The 18,035-nt window shown below is 33.1% G+C and overlaps 1 protein-coding gene across 1 annotated transcript; it reads right to left on the reverse strand.

Annotated features, from left to right (window-relative positions):
• Positions 1-527: 527 nt before the first annotated feature.
• LOC21401944 (protein DEHYDRATION-INDUCED 19 homolog 5) lies at positions 528-3,175 on the reverse strand. The gene is made up of 5 exons (XM_010104668.2): positions 2,932-3,175; positions 2,242-2,381; positions 2,061-2,138; positions 1,746-1,960; positions 528-915 (listed from the first exon to the last, which is right to left on the reverse strand). Exons 1-5 carry the CDS (start codon positions 3,011-3,013, stop codon positions 822-824), a joined length of 609 nt encoding a protein of 202 aa, XP_010102970.2. The 5' UTR covers positions 3,014-3,175; the 3' UTR covers positions 528-821.
• Positions 3,176-18,035: the final 14,860 nt, after the last annotated feature.

Raw genomic sequence — 18,035 nt, forward strand, 5'->3', positions numbered from 1 at the left:
CGTGATTGTACTTTTTTTTCCTTACCAAAATTTTGTTTCATTGGGTTTTTCTTAAAAATATTTTTAAACCTTTTTAATTTAATAAGGTAATCGTAAATAAAATCTCTTTTCATATTTTCATTAACTATTATATTTGTTAACTTGTTTAAAAATTTAAAAATAAAAAAATAAAAAAAATTAAAAATTACATGCTTAGATGAGCTAGCCCATCTAAACCCATGATGAACCAAGATAGGCTCATTCAAAGCCCATCCTGGCTCACGACACGGCCCATCCTGACTCACGATACGGCCCAACCTGGTCCACGTAAAATTGGCCTGTGGTGTGAACTAGGCCGAAATCATTCTTATACGGGCCGGCCCGGCCCGGCCCACAAAATTCATAGGCTAGACCGGCCCGGCCCACCTGGGCCTAAGCAGAACGGGTCAGACCGTTCTTGCATCTCTACATAATAGCTTATGAAGAGAGCTTGAGTGCGCAACAACTTTCTTATCTTTCATCCAAAAAACAAAATCACTCGAGAGAGAGAGTACACACCTGTGTAGTTAATTTTCGAATATCACTCTGCTGATTATAGAAAGCAGCTTTGAAATAAGCTACTGACATGGATGTAGATACATATAAATATATATATTTGTAGACATGGAATAAATACAAATTGCCCTTGCTCAAAGATTCAAAGACAACTCTTCTTCTAAAGTACCTAGTATATAATCTATTATATATAACTTTCTCAAAACACAACCGCTGACATTAAACACCCGCTGAGACGGCATCATCCGTGGCTGCATTTTGAGAATCCTAAAGCGCCAAAGAAGATCTCAAAATATGGTTGAGGCAATCAACTCTTGCACAAATGTTGCCCTCTGCCTTTTCTCTTCGTTTTCCTTTTTGCAACGCGAAGATGGCTCGGAGCTGCACAAACAAAACCGAATCAATTATAAGCACAGAATAGGCCAATTCCTACATGGAGTTTCCTGCGCTTTTGAAGACAAAAAAGTTGAACTAATCACATTAGAACTTTCCGGTGAGGTCAAGAACTCAAAGATATTTATCACAGTGGTACAATTGTGATTTTTTTTCTACTTCAGTTGTGAGATAACAGAACGATAAGGAGGCGACTTTACGCAAGTAGGATGAGAGTGGACGAATCGAAATCCTATTATATTATTTTAATCACCAAGGGCCCATTTGGTTCTAGGACTTGAACGCATAAAACAAACGGGCCACGAGTGTTTCTTCTCAACCTTCTCCTCGGCATAGGCATCAAGTGTCTAAAATTGTTATCTTTTTACAAATATTAGGAAGGCCCACATTACCAAGTTTCATTATCGCTCCTAAGTAGTTGGAGACATATGTTCCACTAGATCTTAAGACTCCTATGCTGTGTTTAGTAGGGGGAAACAAAATAGGAAGAAAAGAAACGTATATAACCTAGGTGAGGAAAATGGAGAGGAATAAGAGAATCTTTCTCTTATTGTGTTTGGTGTTAATTCTGTCCTCGAATCGTTCCAATGGAATGATCAAAATTCGAATCATGCGTAGAATTTTGAATCCCTCACCTAGTCCATTCTCTCCTATAGTCCCTCCTACCAAACAACAATAAGTCTTAAAATCCATCCCTTAATCCTCCCATTTCTATCCCTCCTTTCACCTCTCTCTCCTACCAAACAAGACCTTAGTCTTTAAGAATATGGTTCATCAGTGAATCTTAGAAGACGCGTCTTATAAAAAAAGGAGCACACCTTTTTGCATCACAAGTGACCGGGGCATCGGTGACTGAACATTCATCTTGCTGAACGCCTTTAGGTTCAACGACATATAAGGTGCAGATAAATGGCGAGAGTAGCGGATCAGGCGCAGATTCATATGTGTCTTCCCTTCCCCTTCTACGCAGCTCCTTTCCGAGCATTGCTGAACCACTAGTCCAGAAGCCAGACTTTTGAGATTTTCTTCTGTGCTGAAAAAGTGCAAATGTTTCCTTTTAGGTCCAAAGATTTGCCCCATTGAGTTACACATCAAAAGTACTAAATGATCACACCAAAAATCAGCATTTATACCTTTAAGGAACTTGCATGCTGAACCATAAAATGTCCAGTTACATCTTTCCCCAGATTTGCTGCACATAGAGGGCAAACCTGAAATAGCAATAGCAAATCAACTTCATATCAAATCCGAAACAAATGATATGATGTTTGAGGAGTTAGCTCAAGAAAATATCAGATTAGGAATTTCACTTACTGCATTTTTTAAGTCAAAGCAATGTTCTTCCTGCAAGTGGATGCAGAGAGCAGTAACTTCTATATCCACATAACAGAAAGGGCATGGAAAACAAGGTTTTGGGTCTTCATCTTCGGCGTCATCTAAGGCCGAGTTTCGATCTGTTTCCGATATTTCGAAGAAATGTTACATACATGTGAATCTAAAATTCAAGCTGAAACATAAATGATATTCAAATACACAGAATTGGATGCAACATTCATTTTACAGAATTTGTCTCAAAAATGAATTTATACATTGGTGATTCAAGTGAAGTGGCTCATTCTCAAAGGAAACCCCAAAAAGTAAAACTAGTTCATTCAAGAATAAATTAGATGAAAAGAAACAGAAAAAATAAATAAATATATAAATAAGTACAACTGTGAAAGCCCCTGAAATCTCGTGGACAATCAGTGGCTTCTAAGAAACAATTAAAGAGATATACAAAACCAGAAATCATTCTTTATAACCATAATTATCCATCAAACGCGAAAAGACTCCTAACAAAAAGAGATTTCATTAAACAAGCCATTAATTTCCTAATTAAACAACATAATAAGCTCTCAAAATCCCAAAAAGAAAATAAACTCACCATCACAAGAAAGCAAAGAAAAAAGCAAACTTTATAAACAGAAAGTACATTTCATGATCAAAAACGGAAAATCCAAGTACCAGAGTGAAGCCTGGAAGCGTGGGGAGGAGCAGAGAAATGCTTGGCGGAGTGAACCCTCGAAGACCAAAAGTCAACATCCATGGAGTCAACTTTCCGGCGACGTGTGGGGGAAATGGGTTTTTGGGAGGGGTATAAATGAAATGATTTATGAGGGGAAAACTTTAGCTCAAGTGTGGAATCTGATAGGGGTTGAAGTCGTGTGGTGTGGTGTGGCGTCTTGCTTTGCTTTGGTTACATGAAGAAAGAACAATATAATGCTCTGACACTGAAAGCTTTTCTGACACACACAAAACTACTTGGTGGATAATTGACACGTGGTATAAATTATTGAGTTCTACATTCAATGGATTTTCATTTTCTTTTAAACAATAATAACTTTTACTATTTATAGAACTTGTCAAGGTGCATACGACAACACCATAATTTTCTTTTTGTTCACTATTTTTCACATATGAGGTTGTTTTTTAACTACTATGATGCTGGACATTTTAGCTATTTTTTTATATCATTTATTTTAAGAGATTTTTTCTAATACGTTAATATATTAATAGGTCTAATTTTTTATTTATAAAATTAGTATAAAATCATATAAAAATTAAAAAATATGTAAATTTAACTGTTAAAAAAATTGATCATATGAATTTTATTGTTGCTTTCTATATTAATAGGTCTAATTTTTTATTTATAAAATTAGTATAAAATCATATAAAAATTAAAAAATACGTAAATTTAACTGTTAAAAAAATTGATCATATGAATTTTATTGTTGCTTTATGAGTGAATTATAAATACTCACATCAATAAATGTGAATGATTAGATTAGGATTTTTTAAAAAAAAAATAGACTTAATTATTAAGATGTTGAATATTAAAGTTCAATTTTCCTCTCTAAGTTTTGAGACTTTTACTTAATCATGATTTGCTTTTATTTTTCCAATTTTATTGCATTGCGGTAAATTAATATCACATACAATAAAATATGCAAAACTACTCCGGACAATTTTGATTTAAAAAAAGTGGTTTACTAGTAGACTAATTTTTTCATATTTTACTAGAATTATTATTTTTTTTCTTAGCATGAGAACTTGGATAAAAAAGAGATAGAAAACAGAAGTTTCAATATTTAAATGCATTATTTAATAGAAGCTCTTACCTACCCTGAAAGCAAAATTGCGACGGAAGAATCTGGAAGAACTCGTGGGAGAAAGGAGTAAAAGAAAAGATCACATGTTTTGGCTAATTATTCGTTTAGTTTTATACCTTAGCATCTTAATCTGACAAGGACACTATTTGAATCTCAAAATTAAAATAATTTGAAGAATAATGACAGTTGGGACAAGAACTTGAAAGGTTTATTTCCCCATCTTTGTGGCAAGAAAGAAAAAAGATATCATTGACATTGACAATAATTCTGCATTTATTCTAAGGTTCTTCTATGGCAAGATCTCAATACTTTTTTATCATTGAATTTAGTCAAAATCATATCAAAATAAAATATGCACAATAAAATAACAAATAATTTTTTTATACAAATCTGTCAATTAAAAATGAAACTTATCGATACTTTAATTTTTTCGTCTTACTGTATAATTCTCCTTAGAATTTGTCATGAAACAAAAAATAATACTAAAATTAAAGAATGAAATTAAAAAAAATATATTAAATTGCATGATTGTGGGGAAAAAAAAAAGATGATTGAGGCAAAACCTTTACAAGGAAAACTAGCGGTTCTAATATTTTTTTGGTTAACATTTTCTCTATAAATTTCTAAGCAAAGAATTAGAAATTCCAATGTGCTCTTGATCAGTATCTAGTGCCATTTCAACCCTTTAACAAGTCACTCAAAACACTAAAGCGTATTTACTAAATAAAAAAGGAATGTAATAGGAAATGTAATGAAATTAGAAAGAACACTAAAGAAATAGGAATAAGAATCATTAATTTTTTTTAAGTGTTTACCTGACTATTAGATGGAATAACAGAAAACAATTTCATTCCCTTTATCGTGTTTACTAAAATTAACAAGAAGAATATTATCGATGTAATTATTAAAAGGTCTTTTTATATAATTAAATAATCATTGACTATATTCTTTAATTCATTAAGGATAGATAATTAAATTTGATATTCATTAATTCCTTTAACAGAGAATCAATACTAAGAAGGATTTAAGGATTGCCATTCTATTTTCTTATTATGTATATTGTGTTGGACACACTTAATCTTCATTACTTTTTTTAAGTAAACACACTATGGATAGAAAGGAGAGTCACTCACTTTTTCTTTTCCTTTATGCAAAGTAAAGGTCCCCTAAAAGTTAATCAATTCATGATATTGTGTCTAAGTACTTAGGGTTCATTTGCTATGAGAATTTAAACCAGAGTGATTCTAATCATGATTCTGAAAGTAGAACCATGATTCATGATTTTAAGTTCAAACCATGATTCATGATTTTAAGTTCAAATCATGATTATGAAACCATGATTCAGAATTATGAGTTTGAATCACTTTGAATCAAGAGGATGGTGGTTTTAGAATCATGAGTGATTCTGGTTTAAAACATCACATCAGATTCTGAATTATGATTCAGAATCATCCAAACTAAATACTGATTCTGAATCATGATTCAAAATCACTGTAAACAAACACTGATTCTGAATCAGAATTCAGAATTATGATTTCGGATCCATCTACTAAACACCCCTTTAGACTAAAAGTAAACAGTCAATTCTCAACAAAGTACTCCTGATCACAAGCAGCCCACAAACTCATAATATGTACATCTAAAATCATGTTCATAGAAACTTTACATGTGGGTTATTTCAATTTTCAACTTGACTACAAAATTATATAGTATCACTCTTTTTTATAAACCCATGGTCTAACATGTCATACAGAAAGCAATTATATAATAAAAAATGCATAGAAAGTAGGAGAAACAAAAGGGCTTATGGCACACCAGACAACCTAACCAAAGACATGAGCATGAGTTAACAAATTGGACAAAAAGCTGCTTTAGTGTCAAGGATGACAATGACCAAATGTCATTTGTGCGTGGATTGAATTGGGATTGTGCATTACACCTGGAAAAAGAGCCAAAGAACGAGCAATAAAAAGATTGTGGTGGGACATTGCTCTTATATATTAGGAAAGCTCCATCTAAATCCCATTCTTTGATTAAAAAGATTGAAACCCATATGGAAAGGTTATATTAAAAATTGTCATTATTAAAGAGTGCACTTATTTTAGTGATAGAAATTTTGCTTTTCTTCCTTTTGCTACCAAATAAAAAACCAAATAACAGAATGCATGCAGGAAGACAGAAAGGAAAAGATGAACTCGAGGAAGCAGTTGATCTTGTAAATATGGCCCCTTGGCCTTAGGATCAAGATCCGTTTTCATCTAGAAAATTACAAAATTTACTCTTAAGAGTGCATGAGTTTAAATTTTTATTCATTATTCTTGATAAATATCATTTTATTAGTGTAATTATTTAACTAAAAAGATTATGAATCAAAAGTAAAAAATAAAAATTCCGACTCATACACTTTTAACAAATATTTATCAAGATTACCCTTTTTTCATCTCTTTTGGGTTTAGGGTCCAATAGCATTGGACTAAATCTTAAACATTTTGTTCAAAAAAGTGAGAATGTAATAAAAACTAAATTAAATAAATAACATATTTTAAGACTATTTAAAATAAATAACAGTTTACATGGTAAGTGGTTCATTTATGGCTAGTAAAAATATTTTACAACTAATAAAAATAATTTTGTCCATGTAAATAAATATTTTTTATCACATAAGTTCTTTTTTACCAATTGTTACCGTGTAAATGATTCATTTATCACATAAACTACTATTTACTTCAAATAATTTTAAAATCTATTATTTTTTTAAATTTAGTTTAAAAAATATATGTTATTTACTACAATTTCCCTTTAGAAAATTATTGTAAATAGCATATTCTAAAATATTTGAAGTAAATAGCAGTAATGAGATAGTTGGCATAGTGAACTCGGATTTATTTTTTAAAAATTGTAGTTGATAATTTTTTTTTTAATTTTTATGGTATTTTTCCTAATTGTTAATAAATATCTTATAGTTTTAAAAGACGATTTCGAAGGGTAACAAAATGATTTATTAATAAAAAAATTATTTAATATCATGCAAAATAAAAATTATGGATTAGAAAAATGTATATAATTTAGAGTTTCATGGAGGTGATTATCATAAATCTCAAATTTATCTGATTTTATGATCATGACTTTGTAAATCTCATATTTATCAAATTTGATCATGTCAGGATGTAAATTCGATATTCATCAAGTAAATACTAAATTTATCAAATTTGATGATGCATGGATAAACAAAAGATTACCTAATAAAAACCTAATTTACTTATTAAAAAATTCAATTTATTTATATGTGTGAGGAAATCGAACCAATTCCTCTAACCTTGATTTACCGGACCAACCAAGCAATTCAACACTCAAAACTAATTGCAAGAACACAGAGAATTGGGGATGTCTTTTCAACCGAGAACAACTAAGAAAATCTGAACTTTATTCCAAGTCATAGAATAATACAAGAGCCAAGAAACAAGAGCAAATCCCAGACCACCATAAATTCTATCCTCACTGATATTTTGTTCTCTCGATTTCTTCTTCTCACTTTTTCTTTCTCTAACTTCTTGTTTCTCTCACTAGAACAGCAAAAGGAAAACCCAATCTGAAAAAATAAAAATCTAAACAACTCATATTCCTCATTCGGTATTTATTGCACAAGTTGTACAATACCACCGACTGAGCAATTCCTAAAGAAAATTAAAACAAAACGCTAACTGCCACATAAGAGTAGGGAGCTTTCTTTGTATTGCCTCTTAGACTTTTATTGCCACGTCACCCATAAAGATCTGTCTCAACTATCAACAATCTCCACCTTGAGACTGCCATCTCTATACAAAGTCTCCTTAATTAACTTCTCGTCTTCACACCTTGATACTTGAAGAGTATTCAAACACTTGTTGAACTTGACTGAAGGAAGTGCCTTTGAAAACATATCAGCTGGATTATCTTCTATATTAATTTTCTCCACTATGACGCTTCCTTGTGCAATCACTTCTCTGACATAATGAACCCTAATATCTATATGCTTTGTTCTCTCATAGAACATCTGGTTCTTTGTCAAATATATTGCACTTTGACGATCACTAAATACTTCAGCTGTCTTTTGCTTCACTCCAAGCTCACTCAGAAGTCCTTTAAGCCATAAAGCCTCTTTAACTACTTTTATTATGGCCATATACTCAGACTCAGTAGTTAACAAGGCTACCACATATTGCAAATTAGCCTTCCAAGTGACAGTACAACCATACACTTGAAATACATACCTTGTAAGTGACCTTCTTGTGTCTATATCTCCAGCATAATCAACATCTACGTACCTAACTATGCAAGTATCTTGTTCTCCAGATTTTCTGTAGAGTAATCCCACATCTGTAGTTCCTTTAAGATACCTAAGTATCCATTTGGTTGCCTCCTAGTGAGCCTTCCCTGGATTGGATAAGTACTTGCTCACTAGACTAATAGCATGAGCCAAATCTGGTCTAGTGCACACCATAGAGTACATGAGACTCCCCACACCAGTGGAGTATGGAACTCTTTCCACGTAGGCCTTCTCTTGATCTGTTTATGGACTATCTTTAAGAGACAACTTAAAGTGTTGTGCCAATGGAGTTATCACAGATTTTGCTACACTCATCCTAAATATGCTTAGAACTTTCTCAACATAACCCTTTTGAGACAAATACAAGACCCTTTTGTCTCTATTACTCAGAATTTCAATTTTAAGGATCTTTTTGGCAGGTGCAAGCTCCTTCATTTTAAACTCAGCCTTCAACAATTCTTTAAGCTTGTTGATCTCCCTTATATCTTGACAAGCTAATAGCATATCATCCACGTACAATAACATATATATAAATTTATTCTCTGAGATTTCTCTGAAGTATACACAACTGTCATAGTCATTTTTTTTTTGAAACCTATATGAATCATGAAGAGGTCAAACCTTTTATACCACTGCCTTGGCGATTGTTTCAAGCCATATAATGACTTTTTTAACAAGCATACTGAGTCTTCTTTTCCAGCTTCTTCAAATCCTTCAGGTTGTCTTATGTTGATGGTTTCTTCCAATTCTCCATGGAGAAAAGCAATTTTAACATCTAATTGCTTTAACTCCATGTTGAAACTTGCAATAAGAGCTAGAAGTACTCTGATAGAATAGTGTTTTAACACAGGAGAGAAAACCTCATGGTAGTCCACTCATTCTCTTTGTGTAAAGCCTTTGGCTACAAGCTGGGCTTTATATCTTACTTTTTCAACTCTAAGAATCCCTTCCTTCCTCTTAAACACCCATTTATAGCCTACTATTTTCTGGCTCTTTGGTTTAGGCACCAACTCCCAAGTTTGGTTCTTTTTCAAAAAACCCAACTCTTCCTTCATTGCTGCCATCCACTTCTCAGCATCTTTGACCTTATTGCTTCAGCATATGATCAAGGTTATTCTTCCTGAATGTCTTCAGCAGCTGCCAATGTAAATGAGATTAGATCAGCGTGACCATATCTCACTGGTGGCCTAATTTTTCTCCTTGGCATGCCTCTAGTCAACCTGTAATCCCTGAGAACTTCACCTTCAGGTTGCTGCTCCTGTACATTATCCTCTGCTAGTCCTTCACTTGTCTCAATCCCATAAGCTTGTTCATGCTCCACCTCAATTTGTACACTGTCCTTTGTAGTTGCTTTTTCTATCCCAGAATCGACTTGAATGTGCTTGAACAACTGATTTTCATTGAAGACCACATCTCTACTCATAATGATCTTCGGCTTTCCAGGCCCAACACACCATAACTTGTAGCCTTTCACACCCTATGGATATCCTAGGAATATGCACTTCATGGCTCTTGGATCTAATTTGCCTTACTTAGTATGAACATAGGCAACACAGCTAAAAATCCTCAGATTTTCGTAATTTACAGGAAGTCCAGACCACAACTCAATAGGTGTCTTCATTTGAATTCCTGAATAAGGACTCCTATTGATCAAATATGCTGTTGTTGTCACAGCTTCTGCCCAGAACTGCTTGGACAAACCTGAGTAACACAACATACACCTCACTTTGTCTAGAATGGTTATGTTCATCCTTTTAGCTTAGCCATTTTGCTGTGGGGTATTGATGATTGTGTGATGTCTTTCTATTCCATTTTTTTCACAGAAATCATATAAGGTTCCAACACAGTACTCTAGCCCATTATCAGTTTTCAACTTCTTCACTTTCTTCTCAGTTTGAGTCTCTACTTTTGCTTTCCATTTCACAAATGTCTCAAAAGCATCATTTTTATTTTTGAGAATGTAAACCCAAACTCTGCGTGAGTAATCATCAAGTACAGTAAGAAATTACCTAACTCCACCATGAAAGATGACTCTAGATGCACCCCACAAGTCTAAGTGCACATAATCAAGCACACTTTTGGTTCTGTAGATCCCCTACCCAAACTTGATTATGTGAGCTTTTCCCATGACCTATTCTTCATAGAAATCCAACCTAGTCAGTTTGTCTGCTCCCAACAGTCCTTACTTCTACAACTCCTGAAGGCCCTTATCACTCATGTGACCCAACCTCCTATGCTAAAGCCAAATCTTCTCGGTTGCTTTGTCTTGGACATTGGAGACTTCCCCTAACTACAGTTTGGCCTTGCAGAACATACAAGCCATTTTTCTTAGTGCCCTTCATTACAACCATAGATCCTCTGACGACCTTCATGTTCCCACCATCCACCTTAATGGTGAAGCCATGTTCATCAAGCATACCCACTAAGATAAGGTTTCTCCTCATATCAAGGACAAATCTCACTTGTTTCAAAGTCTTCATAGTACAATCATCTAATCTCAGGCTTATGTCACCCATGCCAGCTACGACACACTGCTTGTTATCCCCTAACAATACCCTTCCACCATCAATCTTGGTAAAGTTAGTAAACCAAGATCGATTAGGGCTCATGTGGAAAGAACACATTGAGTCAAGCACCCACTCATCATCTGATTTCTTCTCAGAAATAGCCAGAACTTCATAGCTTTCATAACCATCAGAGGCTACGTCAACATCTCCTGAATCCTTTAGTTTTTTTGCTTCCTTCTTCTTCTTCTCAGGACATTCACGCTTGAAATGGCCAACTTTAGGACACAAGAAACATTTCTTCTTGGTCTTAGACTTGGATCTTGGTCTGTCTTTTGACTTAAAATCCCTCTTTTCAGATCTCCCTCGAGCTGTTAGGCCTTCTGCGGATTCTTCTGTAATTTCTGACTTCCTTTTTAGCACTTTTGACATTAAAGCAGATTGAACTTCTTCTAATGTCAAGCTTTCTCTACCATACAACATCGTATCCACAAAATTTTCATATTGTGCAGGTAAAGAACTAACAATATCACTGTTTAATCCTCACCGTCTACTTTGACTTCAATATTCTCCAAATCGAGGATAATCTTGTTAAAGTCATCAAGATGGTCATAAATTGATTTACCCGGTCCCATATGAAAGGTGTGGAGCTGTCGTTTCAAGAACAATCAATTTACAAGAGACCTTGTCATGTACAAGTTCTCCAGTTTCTGCCAGATAGCTGCAGCAGTCTTCTCCTTTGAAACTTATCACAGAACCCTGTCTCCCAAATTGAGAATAATGACACTGTGGGCCTTCTCCGTGACCTCTTTCTTATCTTGATCATAAAGACTACTCACCATATTCTTTTCACCTTTTAGAGCATCTTGAAGCCCTTGTTGAACCAGTAATGGGCGCATCTTCACCCTCCACAGCCCGAAATAATTTTTCCCAATGAATTTTTTAATGTCGAACCGCACTGAGCCCATCTTGACAGCCATAAATGATGGCTCTAATACCAATTGTGAGGAAATCGAATCAATTCCTCTAACCTTGATTTACCAGACCAACCAAGCAATTCAACGCTCAAAACTAATTGCAAGAACACAGAGAATTGGGGCTGTCTCTTCAACCGAGAACAACCAAGAAAATCTAAACTTTATTCCAATTCACAGAACAATACAAGAGCCAAGACACAAGAACAAATCCCAGACCACCATGAATTTTATCCTCACTAATCTTTTGTTCTCTCGATTTCTTCTTCTCACTCTTTCTCTCTCTAACTTCTTGTTTCTCTCACTAGAATAGAAAAAGAAAACCCAATCTGAAAAAATAAAAGTCTAAACAACTCATATTCTTCATTCGGTATTTATTGCACAAGTTGTACAATACCACCTACTGTACAATTCCTAAAGAAAAGTAAAATAAAAAACTAACTGCCACATAAGAGTAGAGAGCTTTCTTTGTATTGCCACTTGGACTTTTATTACCACGTCACCTATAAAGATATGTCTCTACTCTCAACAATATGCTTCATTCTCGCTTTTCTTATTTGATTTTTCTGCACAAACCATTAATGCTCATGATATGGTGCTAACCAAACTATACATTAATTGCATGACAAATTCTTCAACCTTAATAAGTTTTCGACATAATCTGCGGTTCATTAAATTTTTTAGAGTTGCTTATAGTTCGCTTTATAATTTGTACCAATCAATATTGTCCATGATATATGGCTTTGCTACTAATATGACAACTGATACAACTGTATAGCAAATATTCCTTCAAGCATATAGGTCAAGTTCAAGATTCTTAATTTTTTGGTTCTATAATATTCCAAATAAAATAAAAACGAAAAGGGATACAAATAGGAGAAATAGAAGAGAAATACTTTTGGTGAATGCTGCATATAGCTAGGGGGCATATAATATGATGCGCAGTACTGCAATCTATTGGATAGGACCAGTTGATATGCAGTCAAGTTTTTTGGTTTTTTGTTTTTTTGTTTTTAATGAATAACTTCCACTTTAGTTTTTAAAATTATTGGTATCATCTCATCCGTCATAGTTTTCATTTGTCACTGAAATTTAAGGGCCAACTATTAGAACGGAAATAAGGACCTAACTCTATTCTACTCAAATGTGACAAGTTTAGTTTCATTAGCATGAACCATTTGATTATCTTCTAGACCGAAATCATAGAGTGGGGCTTTAGAACCCTTGAACATCTTACCGGCTACACAACTCCATTGGTGGTATACGTAGTAGCTTCCACCTTAATTAGTTCCAATACTGCATATTGCAGCTCTAAAATAATTATACGTATAGAGAGAAAAATGGAGCTTCTGTATTATGTATGGGTTTTGCCTACAATTTGGGTACAATTTCTAGGGAATTCCTCCTATCAAACTAAGCCTTTAATTTAATGAGACAGATCATATACCAGTGGAAAACCATGAGGAATGATCAGAAGAGAATATTGCATGGACCAATAAAGAACAATTGTCCTTTAGATCTTCTACATCCATATATATATGTATTCAAACGAGAGACAAATTGGGACTGATATATTCATAATAGGGATAAAGTCATTCTAACTATTTCACTTTTTTGAGTTTACTAACATGGGATGACCTGAAAAGTTAATGACAAAGTGCGGCAAAGTTTTACGTAAATTTTTTTGCCCTATAATTTATTATATGATCATTATTATGAGGAACTGTAAATCTTTCAAGGTACCACATGAAAGAGAAATTTGAATATTGCCAAAGGGATTTCTTTATGGGAAAGATGTATTTTTTCATCCAATAGATAGACCCCACAATTCAATCCCTAGAAGCTTGTGTCCAATTTGCCACTTTAGTTAATAGTTAATCATCATCATTCAGTTAATTAACGAAAAAAGAGAATAGAGAAATGATTTCAATCAACAAAAGGTCTAATATGTTTTTAGAGATAAGAGATCTTATATATATTGCCGAGGGATCAGTAGGCAAAATAGAAAAGCCATAGTCAACCCAAGCTTTTTCATGATTAAAGAAATAAAGCAAGGGACAAGTATATATAGATAAATGTGCAAAAATAACTTGGAGTTGTACAACTCATCTAAGTGAAATTATGATTATTGCAATGAGTTTTATTCAATTTGAGTATTAGGTGTCAAAGAAGAAATTGACAACCGATAAAGTTTTTCCAATATTGATTAGACAACTTCTTGTAGATAGTGCACTGTTGCATAGAGTTGTAACTGTGAGATCACTCTTTTTTTTTTTTTTTTTTTTTTTTTTTTTTGTGCCCGACTTGCGTCTTTCAAAATTAACTATGGAAATAAAGTCACACTCTTCTCTTCAATATGTATCACTCCTACTCAATATAGCACAGCTAGCATGAAAGTATGAAACTGATAAATATACCACAAAATATTGAAATAATATAGGGCAATAGTGCCAAGACAAAATGTCACTATTATCAAATATATGGGTCATAAGTAGTTGAGTACCATTATTCATAAATGATACTCATTTCTCGGGTGGAAAAGAAGACGTTTGGTAATTTAATAATTGCCTGGCCAGCCAGATTAGTCGGAAAGAAAAAATAAAAATAATATATAAAGCCTTCTGCAGTTAAATTATAATTCAAACATTTTTGTTATAATGGTTTTTCTTTTAAAAAAATTGATTTTCTGTTCAAACTTAAAAACTAAATGAACCAGAAACTTCACCATAATCAATATTGAAACTGAAAGTCTGAAAATGAAAAATTTTCATATACCCTAATTATCAGGGTTATCCTCTTCAAAGAGGTGCGTTTTGTCTACGCAAAGGTCAATGAAAACCCAACAAATGTATATCCAACAAAATGAATCCGATTGATACCTTGTTAAGTTTCATCAACTAACATAATATGTATACATATGTATACATATACATATACATATATGTATATGTATATAGATATATGTATATATATTGTACACATATACATATACATATATATATATATATATTTATATATATAATCGGCTTCTTTAGAGAAGCGTGAGAATTATTAAGGAATTAGGTGATATGATGATTATATGCACATGATCTATTAAATATTGCACCGATCAATACTCATTTCAACAACTATAATCACTCATTAATCACTTGCAACATAATAATACCTTCAACTAGAACAACCAGATTTTATATTTATATTGACAAAAAGATACATTGCAATAAATCCTAGCTACAAGGGATAGACCTATTCTTAAAAGAAAAGGAAAAAAAAAAAAGGATCGACATAACAACGTACGGTACATAACACCTCGTTTGCAACAAAAAACTTGTTGCAAATTCGATCATATAAAACCAAAATGACAAATCCAAAAACCAAAAAGGAAAAGAAGTAGAAGAGAGAGATATAAAAGAAGCAAATAAATTAAAAATCATATGTTCGGACCAGGAACGCTCGATTCCCCTTGACGAGCAGATATATATAAATCATTTATATATATCTATCCATTCATGGAAGTAGTTGATTCTGAGATTCCACGCATATGATCCATCTGATGAAGACCGCCATGAAAGAGAAAGATCATAAACTTCTTGTAGTCAGGTACTTGTACTGCTGCATAATTAGTAGATACATCATGATCTCGTACCATCACGAGTGATAACTTGAAGGAATTTGCAGCCATATTTTGGAGAAGGAATTAGGAAGATTCGAAGTTTTTATGGAAAAGATTATTCAATTCTCAGAGACTGATCTGATCAGAAAGATTGAGAAGGAGAAAATATCAGCTGATAAAAAGAAACTGAGAGAAGTAAATATTTATAATAAGCGTGAGCATATAAGAGTTTGTGATTGAAAACCACACCCATATATATGTATATATATAGAGAGAGAGAGAAGTGGCTATATATATAGGAATGCTTTATTGATCAAATTCATCAGAGGCTGAAAAATAGCGATATATGCACGCATACTGTAGACAGGTACTAGTATTAACCTAATCTTATATTCCCGCATGCACGTTTCTCTTTAACAAATGTACAGTGCTAGGGCACGTTTCCACAGGCCCAACAAAAAAAAGAAAAAGAAAAGGAGAGAGAGAGAGAGCAAAAGGGGTTGATATATAGTGGACTGTGGACAGTGCAACTAGTGGAATAGTACACAAGTGATTTTTGGAGAGGTTTTTCTGTGTCTTTGAAAGGGCAAAGCATGAAATGGTGCCTTAAAGTTGGGCCTCCTTTTTGAAGGGGGGAAAAAAACCTTTCAAAAAGTGTCTTTATATATCAATGGTGGTGTGTGGTTTGAATATTTGGCTCTTTCTTTCTTCCTTCCATCTTTTGGTCGGTTGTGGCAAAAGGGTTGTTGTTTTCTGTTCTTTGCTTTGCGTATGTTGCTGTTGCTTGTGGGACTTTATAAGTTTTTCTTTTGTGACTTTATGGATCTTTCATGATGTGTTTGTGATCTTATTGATTTATACACTTACATCATGTAAAATGGGTCACGGTTGTCATTCCTCACTAGAATTGGCGTCTCACAATAAATTTTAGGTTGAATCTACTAAAATTAAGTATACTTATTCAATTATTAACTTTGTTTTTTAATACTGGTGAAGGTATAATGAGATATTAGTTCCAAAGATTCGAAGTGAGACATGTTCCCCGGCCCCCGATATCTCTGTAAGACAAATTAGTAGTTCTTTTTTTTTTTTTTTGCAATTAATTAAACTTCTAAACTTGATTTTATGTTGAATGTAACTCAGTGAAATTTTGCGATTTTGGATGCCGAAACGTACTAAATTAAATAATAAAAAAAGAGTAAGAAGAATAAATCATGTGGATTGTATGTCCAATAATTGCCATATATATGTTTTTTTGATTGGATCTTTAGCTATAAATGCAACTCTTAACTCGTAACCATGTTTAGATATTTAGACTGAATTCAAAGATTTTTGTTTAGAACGAAGTATACCAACTGGGTAAAGTTCAAAAGTATATGATATTGTATATAATATATATAGTATTACCCAGAAGATTATTGTTAATTATGTCATATTCACATGGATTGGATATAAAAGCGTCCGTGCCTAATATTCTAATTACTCTATTTGTATTTGATTTCTGTTTGGATTTGTGAATGCTAACTATAGTAATAATTAATGAATAATGCTTGGGACCCTCAAATTCTAACTTTTGTGTAACAACTGATGTAGCATATGAATTGTTATTTTTACTTTAGTGTGTATTTAAAATATTATCACATCAATTAATGCTAAGAGATTGTATTTATTAATTAAAAGATGAAAACTCACGTGGCACATCAGTTGATACACAAAAGTTAGAATTTGAGTTGATTTCTCTAGCATTACTCATAATTAATTAATTGGTGAAGTAAACTAAATATCTTATGTAATGATCAATAACACACATCTGATGAAAAATTAATTATTACATAGTCAAGCTTCGGTCTAGAACTTGCAGGCTAGATATTTGACATATTTGTTGATGAGGTTTAAGAATGACTGAATGCACAGTTTTTAATTTAATTAGTGCTTTTTTTTTAAAATGGAGATTTTGCAAGATACACATCGGTGTTAGAATGTAATATTACACTCTTTAACGTTAGATATTCAAACTAAAAACAATATCAAAATAAAAAATATATATTCAAATATGATTAACAATATAAAAACTAAAGGAAAAAGTACAGTACATGATTTATAATATTTTTATGTATGCCTCATTTTCTAAATAATGGAGTGTGTCATTGTAGTTGTTTAATTTTTTTAATTAATTAAGTGATTTTTTTATTGGAGTGATAGAAATAATATATTTTACTATCTTGAATTGTGTTTTTGATTTTCGTAGAATTCTTCGTATTAATTACTTGCAAAGTACTCACGAACATGTCTGTTATATTTTTTTGCGGTTAATTTCTGTTAAATTTTCTCACGAACATTTTGCCGCCCAAATAGTAGAAAGTGAATCACCGGCGCAATTTTACAGGCCGACAAAATGAAGGATCACTGTTGTTACTATGCGTAACTGTAAGCTCCACCGTGAAATCTGCAGCGCCCCAAGCAGTTCCCCCACTTCGTTTGTGGCGTATAAACATCTGAAACGTGGAAATAGACTTTGCAGGAGCTGCCTCGCACGCTCGTTTGACATAGGAGTGGGACCAG

Source organism: Morus notabilis, unplaced genomic scaffold, assembly GCF_000414095.1.
Source record: "Morus notabilis unplaced genomic scaffold, ASM41409v2 Scaffold333, whole genome shotgun sequence".
Taxonomy (NCBI): domain Eukaryota; kingdom Viridiplantae; phylum Streptophyta; class Magnoliopsida; order Rosales; family Moraceae; genus Morus; species Morus notabilis.

Excerpts from the sequence above, each read along its gene's own strand:
- LOC21401944 (XM_010104668.2), bottom strand. The coding sequence starts at position 3,013 with ATGGATGTTGACTTTTGGTCTTCGAGGGTTCACTCCGCCAAGCATTTC. Across the intron at positions 2,382-2,931 it reads CGCTTCCAGGCTTCACTCTG|ATCGAAACTCGGCCTTAGAT; the intron begins GTACTTGGATTT and ends TATCGGAAACAG. Across the intron at positions 1,961-2,060 it reads AGCATGCAAGTTCCTTAAAG|CACAGAAGAAAATCTCAAAA; the intron begins GTATAAATGCTG and ends GCACTTTTTCAG.